The 12,479-nt window shown below is 28.9% G+C and overlaps 1 protein-coding gene across 2 annotated transcripts; it reads left to right on the plus strand.

Annotated features, from left to right (window-relative positions):
• The first annotated feature begins 457 nt into the window (after positions 1-457).
• On the plus strand, positions 458-2,223 carry LOC105142012 (probable membrane-associated kinase regulator 5). 2 transcript variants are annotated; one of them, XM_011049449.1, is made up of 2 exons: positions 458-1,603; positions 1,723-2,223. In XM_011049449.1, the coding sequence occupies exons 1-2, from the start codon at positions 589-591 to the stop codon at positions 1,818-1,820; spliced, it is 1,113 nt and encodes a 370-aa protein (XP_011047751.1). In that variant the 5' UTR covers positions 458-588; the 3' UTR covers positions 1,821-2,223. The 2 variants fall into 2 exon arrangements, with proteins under 2 accessions (XP_011047751.1, XP_011047750.1); XM_011049448.1 differs by having other exon boundaries at positions 458-1,601; positions 1,718-2,223.
• Positions 2,224-12,479: the final 10,256 nt, after the last annotated feature.

The raw sequence follows: 12,479 nt of genomic DNA on the forward strand, positions 1-12,479 counted from the left end.
ACTAGATAAAATGAAGAGAAATAGGACTAAATTCACCATTAACACATCAAGATGTACATAACACTTTCTCTTTTGAACAATCAGAGTCTTCTTGCATGAGAGAGGTCAGACTGTCGAGCCCTAGAGCGGATGTTGAAGACCTCTCATGTTAATAACAAACAACCAAACTTAGAAACAATGCGTGTCCAAATTCCAAAAGCAACCTGGCTTACTATGACCTATCTATCTATCTATCTATCTATCTCTCTTGTAAAAGCAGGAGCAAAGCAGAGCAAAATTAACCTGACCTCACTAACCCTCTCTGCCTTACCCTTTGTAATACCATATTCAATACTGCGATAACGAACAACAAAAACCTAAAACGAAGTGCAAAAGCTCTTTTTTTTTTTTCTTTCTTTTTTTTATCTCTTAACCAGAAATTCCCCACTTTAATCTCTTTTTTTTGGTAAGTAATTCCCCACTTTAATCTCTCCCTCCCTTTAACCTGCTATAAAAACCCACCTCTAAACCCTAAAAATAAGCCAACGCCATCCCCATCTCTTCTTTCTCTCTTTCAAAGCTCTCCCATCTAGCCTTTTCTTTCAAAATATGGAAGCTCTCTACTTCCTCAAGTTCTGGAGACCCACCACCACCACCACCACCACCACCACTACCCATAAAGAAAACCGACCCTCCAGTGGAAGCAGTGATGACACCACCGAGATCCCATTCACAGATTATGAATTTGAAGAAGGAGAAGACTCGTTTTTTGAATTGGAACTTACTGTGCCTGATTTTGACACCAATAAATGCGGCAGCAACAACACCACCAACATAAAAAACAATCACTCACTAGACAAAGAAAGCAACGTCTTTGACTCTAAACAAGCGCCTCTCCACAATTTAGCTGACAAAGAGAGCCACAAGTCTCAACACACATTTCAGCAGCCAACTCTTTCAACCGATCATCTCCTTTCAAAGAGAAAAATCCTCCCTATAGAACCCATTTCTTCATCAAAACCTCAGTCACCAATCTCCTTGCTAAAATCAGCTCCAAGGTTTAAAGTCCTCATGTTCAAGAAATCGAAGTCAATGGCACCACAGAAAACAGAGAAAACAGGGGAAACGGAGTACTTCAATGCAAATAGCAAAAAGCACGAAGGGAACAAGTCTTTTACTGTCAAACTCAAGCTTGAAGAGGTTACAAATGCTTCTTTTTTCACTAAACAAAACAGCTTGAGGAAGCAAATCGCTAATGATTCTTATGATAATGATGCATCAAAGAGATTCTCAAAGGAAATGATACAAAAGTACTTAAAGCTAATCAAGCCATTATACATCAAAGTTTCCAACAAACAAAGCGACAAGATGAGATTTTCCGGTGAGGTATCAGTTGGGTCTCCATCATCTTCCTCAGCAACGGTGACGGCAAAGGAAAAGCAGGGGAGTTTTCCTGCTGGGATTAGAGTGGTTTCTAGGCATCTTGGGAAGAGCAAATCAGCTTCAGCGACCGCAGGAGTTTCTCCTCCAATTGGGAGCAGGAGAGATGATTCTTTGCTGCTGCAACATGATGGGATTCAAAGTGCTATCCTGCATTGCAAGAAATCTTTCAATTCTTCTAGAGGTAAAAAAAACCAATGAACCTTTTGTTCACTTTCTAGAATTCATGGTTTTTTAGTCTTTTTTTTTATATATATATATATAATCAAAATCTAACCATTGTTCTCATGTTGGCCTTTTCAGATTCTTCTTTAATGTCGAGATTTTCAAGTGATCCTTTGCACGAGAAATCAATGGCTTCACCAAGAATTTCATCAAGTGAAGAGAATGCAACCATTTAAGCTTCATTTCTTGGCATTCAAGAGAGAACAAGCGGGAAATATACAAAGAACAGAAATTTAATAGTTTTTTTTTCCTGTTTTATCATGTAAAGAGGAAGAAATGAAAAAAAATAATAGAGAAAGCAGGGTAGTTTTTGGTCTTTTTAGCCTTGAATCATGTAAGTTAGGAGGGAAGACGTTAGGGTTTATGAGAGCTGCTGTTGATGCTGTAGTCTGTAAAGTGACGGGTCATCATGAGAAACTTGAAACGAAGTCTGAGATTGGATCTCTGGCGTATGCAATCTATATGTAGTCTGCAGCTGTGTATTTTGTTACCCATGGAAATATTTTAGGTTGTCCTTCTTGTCAAGAATGTAATCATATCTGGATTTGATGACTGAAATGACTTGATCGGTTTGCACTACGCAGTAAAATTTGATTTTCTTCCTCCATTACTTGGTGGAGTGCTTTCCACGTAGGACAACAGAAGCATGTGATGAAACTGTTTAGTTCAAAAACGTTTAATGAAGAAATTTTTATTTTTATTTTAAACTAATATTTTTTAATTTTTAATTATTTTAAAAAATAAAAAATATTATTTTAATATATTTTAAAGTAAAAATTATTTTAAAAAATAATTAAAACAACGTTTGCCAAACAGCCCTTATTTGAATTGCCCTGAAAAAATCAATCATCTTGTTTAATTACAAGGTTGTTTTACTTTTTATTTAGCCAATTACACTGTGGATGAGATTTCAAATTAATTAATTTTTGTTATTATTATGACTGTCCAAACTCGTATAAGTTTATAGGTATCTTTAAAAATAATGATTATATGGATTTTAGTAGTCTTTATAAAAGTCAAATTAGTAATCTGAAAGTAAATTTAAAATCTAATTAATTAATTTATATCCCTCAAAGTTATTTCAAATGTGAGATAAAAAGTTATAGTATATAAACATTTTTTTTATTATGAAAATTTTAATTGAGAATAGGAAAATTTATTATTTATTTATTTATGGTTCTTCTATAACGGTGAAGTTAGGAAAACGAGGGTCCTAGTTTTTTAACCTTAAAAGCTCATATCTCAATTATTTTCACATAAAAATATGAAAAATAATTTCATAAACTATTATAATAATGTACTTAACAGAGAAAAAAACATGTAATTGCCATAAAACACGGCCAAATGAAATAGAAAAGGCAAATTTTAAATGACTTTCTATTTTATTTTTTAAGTTTTAAGGATTGAAACGTAAAACAAATAAATTTAGGGATCTAAGGGAACATTCCAAAACCGTAAGGGATTGAACTTAACAAAATTAAAATTGAGGAACTAAACTGCATATTTGCTTGCCTTGTAACAATGAACATTGAAAAACGCTGCTTTTTTCCCAGATATCAAATTTGTTCTCTTTTCTCTTAATTTTATTATTTCTGATGATTTAAATTATCCAGTATAAATTTGACACGCCATTAAATATTGAAAGAATGTAAAACACCCAGGGAATGTGATAAAATGCAACCCAAAGGAAATTTCAAGGACCAAATTGAAAGAATCCGGAGTTAGGTGACCGAAACAAATCAAAACAAAAAACAAAGGCCGAAGACGACGACTTGTACGGTGAACAATGTTTTTTGGGAGGATAAATAAGGTTTTACACGGTAAAACATCGTCCTCTTTCAATTTCTTTTAACTAACCATTGTACCTACGGTATGTTGTGAGACAATTTTTGAAATGTTTTTATTCAGTATTGTGATAATTAAATAGATATCTGTAAAAAAATAAACGATTAAAATTCTGAAGAAAAACGAATTACTAGGCAAACTTTCCCTTTCTTATTCGTGTTTTTTTTATGAAAGTATTTTTAATAAAAATAATAATTAAAATAAATATTCATAACTAAATCAATATTTAAAACATTATTAAGTTGTATTATTATCTTCAAATAAGATTATAAATTTTTATAGTGATATTATTAATTATTTTTTATATCTGAACCTAATATATCTTTTTTTAAAAGAAATATGCTTATGAATATCTAACAAGAATAAAAAATGTATATTTTATTATTTGAAGCTATAATCTTATTAATTATTGAAGTTAATGACATAATTGAATATATTTTTTAATATTATTTTTTGTTTTAAAAGAATTAATATTAAAAAAATGCTATAAAGAATTGTAATCTTAATTGAAGATAATGACACAATAAAAATAATTAATATTAAAAAAATGTTGTAATCTTAATTGAAGATAATGACACAATCTCATTAATGTTAAAAAAAACATGTAGGAATTGACAACTCTTTTCATGCCATTAATGTTTTTTGTTTTAAATAAACTATTTTTAATATGAAACATTTCAAAGATTAAACTAAATTCATTCATGACCTCGTATTAACCCGAAGATACTTAAAAACTCTAAAATCAATTTAATTATAAAAACTTTTCTTTTTCAAATCTATATTTTTAGAAAAGATGATGGTCAAAGAATATCTTAATAAAATTTTTCTATAAAACTATTATAATAAATACTTTATTTTTTCTCATGTTTAGCACTACTCACTAATAAAGAAATTAAAATATTAAGAAAATAAATTACTAAAACATAATGAAAATAAATTGAAAGAAAAACTTGAAGAACTAAAAAAGCACCTGTATTTTTTTTTTTGAAGCCTTAGAATTTGTTTGGGTGTTAATTTCATCTCTTAGACTTTTAGTTATTTTTAATCAAATTAAAGTTGATTTTGCCCATTCAAGCATTCATTTACAACTGAAACCTTTTTTCAACATCACAAGAACCCTTGTGAAGTCAATTGAAGCAAAAAATCAACGAAACACAGAAAGAACGGGAAAAAATGGTCCCATCAACAATATTTTGTGTGTGTGCATTGACAATATTCCCCACAAACCCTTTAGTTTTTTTAATATTCTTTATTCTATCAATATACCATGATATTCTCACATTTTAGGTATGTTTATTTTTGTATTTAAAAAAAATTAATTTAATTTTTTACTTTAAGTTAACATGTTTTTGGTATTTTTTATATATTTTTATGTATTAATATCTAAAATATTTTTTAAAAAATTGATTTTAATACATTTTGAAATAAAAAGTAATTACAACCATATTTCTAAATAAACTTGTAATTCATCGTCTTCAAACATAAGATTTGTAAGTAATTTTATAGAAGGAAAAGTTCAAATCCATAATTAATAGATATTAATTTGGATTTAAGATCTAAAAGGAGCTAAAAAAAAGTGATTGAAGACACTTTTAACTAGAAAAGCAAAAAGAAAAGAAGACAGAAAAAACAAGAGAGGAAGATGGGAGGCTGCCCGTTGGAGAGAGAGATCATACCAAGAAAGAGCACTTCTTGTCCAACCGTTTTTATATATATATATAAAATCAAATCCGCTCATCATTCCAACCAAGGTTCCCAAGTTATAATGATTTAAAGTCTAAAATTTACTCAACTTTCTAGTTGGTTTAATTGCTAAATTTAAAATTTTTTAGAGGTTAGTTTGATAGTTAAATTTTTTCCCCTATTCTCTAATTTTTTGAGTTCAACTTTGAAAACAGCATGTTAAAATTTATATTACAGGTAGAAATGTTCATATTTAAAAATTATTTATTTTTTAATTAATATATAAAATGATTTGACAATACTCTTTTTATAAAAAAATCTATAGGGAGTTTTTTCCTGCTAACATCTCATCATAAGCTAGATATATGAAAAGATATTTAAAAAAGTAGTAATAATTATTTTTTAAAATATGTTTTATTTGAAAATATATTAAAATTATTTATATATATATATTAAGAATTATTTTTTTATTAGTACATTAAAATAATATGATAATAAAAAAATTAATTTTAAATAAAAATTTTTATATTAGTATATCAAAATTATCTGATAATAAAAAAAATAATTTTAAATAAAAAATAAAATTTACATGAAAATTTAGTTGGAACGCAATTCTAAATAGCAGCAAAGTAACGTGGCTAGAGCTGACAGTACAATAACATGCAACATGTTGTGAAATGAACCTCGGACATTACCATTTTCCCTTGCTATGGCACAGAGAGACAGGAAATGAGCACAAAAATCTATGGTTATTATTCTCTAGAGTTCAATTTTCAAAGAGCAACTATTATTACAAGGACACATTTGAGAAATAGAGAGCTAGAAATTTCAAAGGACAGGCATGAAAAAGTGAGGTTTGTATATACTGAAAGGAGGAATAAAGAGCTTGCAATCTGCAATGGGGGGTATCAAATTTCCAAACAAAATCATGGTGACGAGAAATGCCGGGTGACCAGAAAACATAACCTGGCCTCCTCCCTGAACCACCACACAACTTGGCCCCCTTCAGTACCAGGTGATGGGGTTGCTTGGTTTCAATCCACAGTTTGTAGCTCTCGAAGATTGAGCTGCCACACGAGTAAATTCTCTAGCTTGTAATCCTAAGTGATAATTTAACCGGTTAAAATTAAAATTTAATTTTTAATAACTATAAGTTTAAATTTTTTCAGAGCCATTAAAAATTTATAAAATTAATAAAAAAAAACATGCAAACTAGCTCAATATCCATATTAATAATAAAAAGAAAAAAAATCCTCTACACTTGTTGATCCAATTTCAAATTATCCTCATGTTATTTAGTTTCTAGGCTGTGGAGGCTTCGAGCATGCAACAATCATCTATAACGATTACTACCAATCATCATTTCAAAGTAATTTTTAAGATTATTTCATAAATGAAACTATCATGATTAAGATAAGGGTTAATCATCATTTTTTTCCTACTTAAAATTATTATTTTTTATCTTTTTAAATAAAAATTATTTTAAAAAACAACCAATATCATATTCATAAAGACCCTCTAAATCTATCATGCATTTTTTCTTCCTGCAATCTAATCTTTTTCTCTAAAATTACATGGGCAAGAATAATTAGATGATGAATATATATATGTTCACTTTGAAGACATGCATGCATATATAGTTATGGCTTCGATTGACTCAGGATGCTAAAAGCATGGTTCATTGCACTAAGCAAGAAACCACCGAAGATGGCTAGAGTAAAAGCATGGTTCAAGTTTTTGAGGTTCCATAAATCTAGTCGGTGGGGTATATACGGTGCACCAAGAGACACTGCACAAACAAAAGAGCAGGCAGCCCAGCACCATATCTTCATCGGAGGATCATAGATTTTCTATGTCTAATTCTTTTTGTTGAGCTTGTGTAAGATGCAGTTTGATGGCATTTTTATCGAGGTGATATAGATTCTAGCATTATGTGACCTATTTTAGCTTTCTCATAAGAGAAAATAACATCCTAATTAGGAAGAATAATAATTGGAAATAAAGTTTCTTGCTCAAGTTCACTGGATCTTAGATAATCACGGGGGCAATTTCCTCGATTATTGCAAAGAATATGGTAAAAACAACTTTACCCTTTTTAAATCAAAACAACTTTTTTAATAACTAAAAATCGGTAATGCTTTCAATCTTAGCAGCTATAGTTAACAAAGTAAAAGTAATATATTGTTTTTTTAATATGTGATAAAAATTAATTTTGATGCATGTAATTTATTTTTAAAGAAAAAAATAATATCTTTTCAATATAAAATAATTTCTTAAACTTTATTATTTACTTTTTCAATATAAAATAATTTTTTAAACTTTATTATTTACAATATATATAAATTATTTATTAATTTTTATATGTAAAATATTAGAATCTCACATATATTTTTTTAAATTTTACTAGGTTAACCATGTTACCCGAGAGCTTTGTTTGGTCACTTAATTGGACCTTGTATTTTTTATCCAAACCATTTTAATCTATAGTTTTTTTTTTGTAAATATAATAAAGGATCTTAAATGTTTAAATACAAATCAATAATATTAATTTATATGGCAATATTTTTAGGGATTTAAATGAATACTATTACAATCCATGAATGATATTAATTCAGGATATTACATATATTTGAAAGGAACATATATATCACATTTTTCTAATAACTAATTACTAGGAAGCTAGACCAAGAAATTTATTGGTATTTGCTCTTTAAACGTGAAACATTAGGTTAACCCACGAGTAGCTTACTAAACTTGGGAGTGTGTGCTATGCTGCGAGTTAGAATAATTTTTTTTTATTAGTAGAAAAAAGTGTTAGGGAAACACAAAGGTGTTTTGAAAAATAGAAAAACACGTTTCGGGATATAGACCCGACGTAAAAAAGATACTAGTATAATTAATTAGACAATAAAAGAGAGATAACATTAGTAAAGGGACCAATTCACATAAGAAAATCATGATAACATTAAAAAAAACATGGTTAAAGAAACAAAAAAAAGATGTGAAGGTAAGATTCCAAACAATCAAATATAGAGAAAAAAACACAAAAACAAAAAACCTAACATGATCCAACTTGAGTAAGCAAGCAAAATATATAAACCAAGGATAAACTAATAAAAAGCAAACACAAAAAAAAAAATTCAACTCCAAATAAATATAGTGTAGAATAATAAATCTAAAATAAAAGAAAAAACTAAGCAAACAAAGAAAGTTAATTAAACTCTGGGATCCTAATTATATGAATGAGATAATTTAAGTTGAAGAAAAATCAATAAAAATTATAAAGCTTAATTTTAAAACAACATATTATCGGAGGATGAAACATAAAATATATTAAATTAAAAAAACGAATAGACAAGAATACCCTCAAACAAATCTAAAATGACTAAAGTACTGTATGAAAATACAAAAATATCCTCGTTTTAAAGGTAAGCAATTTTTTTTAGGAGGATAAAAAATCACATGTGGTGAATAGAAAAATACAAAGGAGACTACAATGTTTTTGCTTTTTGTTTTAGTTGTTTTGTAATAATAGGGCATTAGGTTGAAATTTTAAACTTAATGGATTTGTTATTTATCATCCATATAAATTCGTTGCGAGCTTTATATTCTTTTATTTTTTTAGAATCGTGTTAAGTGGTTTTTGCATACTTGGTGCTGCACAAACTATTTGACGTGCACAAGCACCTTTTATACACCTTGTGGTGTCACACACATGCTTGTTATTGTTTTTATATTTAGTCAAATATCAAATCATATAATAAAAAAACCATTGTAAAAAGATGAAAAAGCCCCTTAACTTCAATTTAAAATTTTCTGCTTTTAAAAGAATTTTGGTTATTTCAATGTGCTTTTTAGTTATTTGTTATTTTATAGTTGGTCAAATATAAAATTATCTCTCAGCTAATATTATAATAATGAAAAAGTTATTGTAAAAATATAAAAATACCTCTTGAGCTTAATTTTAATTTTTTTTCAATATTAATTTTATTGTTTTATTGTGTAATTAAAATGAGAAAAGATTTAGTTATTTTCTGTGAATTTTATAATAATAAATGATTCATGTAAATTTAAGCTTTACCAAATCACTTTTGAAAATTAATGTTAAATCTCTTTAAATTAAATGTTCTTGTAGTCATCGGTATCTCTAATTGAGGAGCAAGGTTGTTTTAATTATGTATTGAAGTTACTGTTCGTGTACAGTTTCTAAACGACGACTTTCATTTGGCATGTTTCTTGGCAAAATAATCATAGTAAGAAGTTGCAATAACTTATTGTATATTATTATGTGTAGGGTCCAAATCTCAACCAACATTTTGAAATTCATTGAGTCAACTGTAATTTGATAAATAATTAGTATATATCATAGTTATTAAATCCAAGTAGAGAGTTAAGCCTGGTACGATTCGAATACTTTTAAAAATTAATGTTAAATCTCTTTAAATTAAATGTTCTTGTAGTTATCGGTATCTCTAATTGAGGAGCAAGGTTGTTTTAATTATGTATTGAAGTTACTGTTCGTGTACAGTTTCTAAACGACGACTTTCATTTGGCATGTTTCTTGGCAAAATAATCATAGTAAGAAGTTGCAATAACTTATTGTATATTATTATGTGTAGGGTCCAAATCTCAACCAACATTTTGAAATTCATTGAGTCAACTGTAATTTGATAAATAATTAGTATATATCATAGTTATTAAATCCAAGTAGAGAGTTAAGCCTGGTAAAGGAGCCTGGTTAGTTCTATGGTACAGAAAAATTGGGCCCTTTTGATGCAAATAAATGACTGCATTTATAAAAAAATAATGAGACCACTGATGATGTGATACTTTGATGAATAAAATATTTTTCTGTGATCTTAAGAATCTTACTATATTAATCTTTAAGAATATTTGAATATATTGCAAATGATGATGATAATTTGACTTCTCTACGTGACCAATATGAGCTCAAACACGGGAAGGTATTGTCTGCATGCTCCAAATGCAAAACACAAGGTCGTTGGTTCATAGTATTTCATGGAAAAAGCATCATATTGCCTATCTCTTTCACAAGGTGAGAGTTCGAGACCCATGTTATGAAACACATGGCTTTGTCATTTCCTTAAAAGTTATGGGCACAATTACTCCCTCACGTTCATTTTTGCTTTAAGAAATTTTACAGGCATTTTAATGGTAGGCATGCTGGTTCATATCAATTGGCTGATCCTTAAAAATCCCGGAGAATGACAACACATTTTCTCCCCAGTTAACTATCTATCAGTTGCCTGTGTTTTTCAGAACTGGTATGCATATTTTTTATGCTAAATTTCCAAAGCATTCTGATATGGATACTTTTTATGCTAAATTTCCAAAGCATTCTGAGTAAATTTTTTATTGATATAATATCTACGATCATGTTCATCAATCAGTTATGGTTTTATATATATAATAACCTATAAGCCAAGTGATATTAAGGTGTTTCTTTGATTTTCTTTTATTCGTTATGGACATGGCATTCAAATTTCTGAGCATGAATTCATCATCCTTGACTCTAAGTTATGTTTATTCATGATCTTTTTGGCCAGTTTCTTGTGGAGCCATTGAATATCAACATAAATTCCTTGCATGCAATCCGCCGGCATGCATGGACCCATGTTCCATCTTTGTTTTTTCCAAATAATTGAATGATAATTTCTAAAAAGCAAACGATTTTACAAATATGTTTTCCACATGATCTTGTGTAGTTTTCCTCTAAAGAACTACCATATACTTCCCCCCTACAATCTAGCCACTAATCATTTGCTGTTTATGGTGAATATGTTTTCACCACCTTCGTTTTTTCTTTTATATATCCCGTCTAAATTAAGTTCTTAGTGCTCTCATTCAAACATGCCTCACTGATCAACTGTCACTTACCCTCCCTCCTATTTTTGAAAAGGCAGATCATGGCAGAACAAGCACCAAAATATGAGACTGTGGATGGTTATTGGTTTGCTCGCTGATATTATTAGGGTTTTGTTACTCTCTGTGTTAAATTATTGTTTTTCGCTCTGCAAAAGGAAGCACAACGTGACTAGCCAACCACTTTCCTTTAATTTTTGCAGGCCATGTATGAAGAGTGGAAAAAAATCATAAACATTAAATCTAGATTTCTCTAGTTAGATGCTAACATCATAAAATTTGCATTAATTTCATGAACAGTGGAATTCCGGTGGCAGTTGGCGAGAGAAAGAAGATGGGGATTATTCTACTCATATTCACTGACCCAGATACGTGCTTGTAGTTCTCTCCTACTCTTTGCTAAACTCGATTTTTTCACTTGTGATTTGCAGCCATTGTAGAGGATCTCATAAGGGCATCCGAGGAGGTTGTTGATGACCAAAACAATGGCGACATCAATTAGCTGCTGTTTTCCTAGCTATTGTGTATTAAAACACTGTTGCCCAAAAATCATGGGATAAACTTAAAATCTAAGCATAGCACGTAGGGCTTACTTGCTAATTTTTTTTCCTCCCAAATATATCATCATGTCAAAACAACTACCGGTCATGGTGGTCAAATTGCTTATTCCATTTTATGAGTAAAAAGATAAAAAAATTAAAATATTTTAAAAAATATTTTGTTAGGTTCAGTTTTATAAGTCTAAAATAAAAAAATCTCAATCAAACCAAATCAGAACTAAGCCCATGAGAAAATAAAAAATTCAAAAAACAATATAGTTTTTGATTTTTAATATAAAATAACTGAATCAAATTAAACCGAATCGAAACCAGTTGATTCAATTTTTGTTTTTAACATAAAATAACTGAACTAAAACTAGTTAATTGAAACTGGTTTTAGTTCGGTATCAATTTTATTTTTTATATTTTTTTATAAAACTAAACCAAATCAAAAATAAATTTTGAGTTTTCAATACACTATATTCCTTCTCCCTCTAAAATTTCTTCACCTTGATTACTAATCAAGTGAAATTTTATATTGTTCAACTTAATTTAATTACCATTTACTTGCACAACATAGGAGAGAGATAGATAGATACAAATAAAATAAAATAAAATAAAACACCCGTCCCAACACTGCCTGAAATATTATATACATTTCTTCATCACAAAATCAAATAGCAGCCTGTGTTTATTTTCCGAGAATGATTGAGTAAGAAACAACGATTGCACTAAAAAACCATATCAAATAAATTAGTTTCTTTTATACGTATTGAATGCTTGATTAATATATATTGGAGATATTTTTTTTAGTAAATTGGCCACAAGAAAATCATCTTAATTTGTGTATATATACGCACTGTCATGGTGTTAATTAACTATGCC

This window comes from Populus euphratica, unplaced genomic scaffold (genome assembly GCF_000495115.2).
Source record: "Populus euphratica unplaced genomic scaffold, PopEup_1.0 scaffold193.1, whole genome shotgun sequence".
NCBI lineage: Eukaryota > Viridiplantae > Streptophyta > Magnoliopsida > Malpighiales > Salicaceae > Populus > Populus euphratica.

What these genes read in the sequence shown, in the direction of transcription:
- LOC105142012 (XM_011049448.1), top strand. Translation starts at nt 589, where the DNA reads ATGGAAGCTCTCTACTTCCTCAAGTTCTGGAGACCCACCACCACCACC. An exon ending in AAATCTTTCAATTCTTCTAG is followed by an intron (nt 1,602 to 1,717) that starts AGGTAAAAAAAA and finishes CATGTTGGCCTT; the next exon opens with TTCAGATTCTTCTTTAATGT.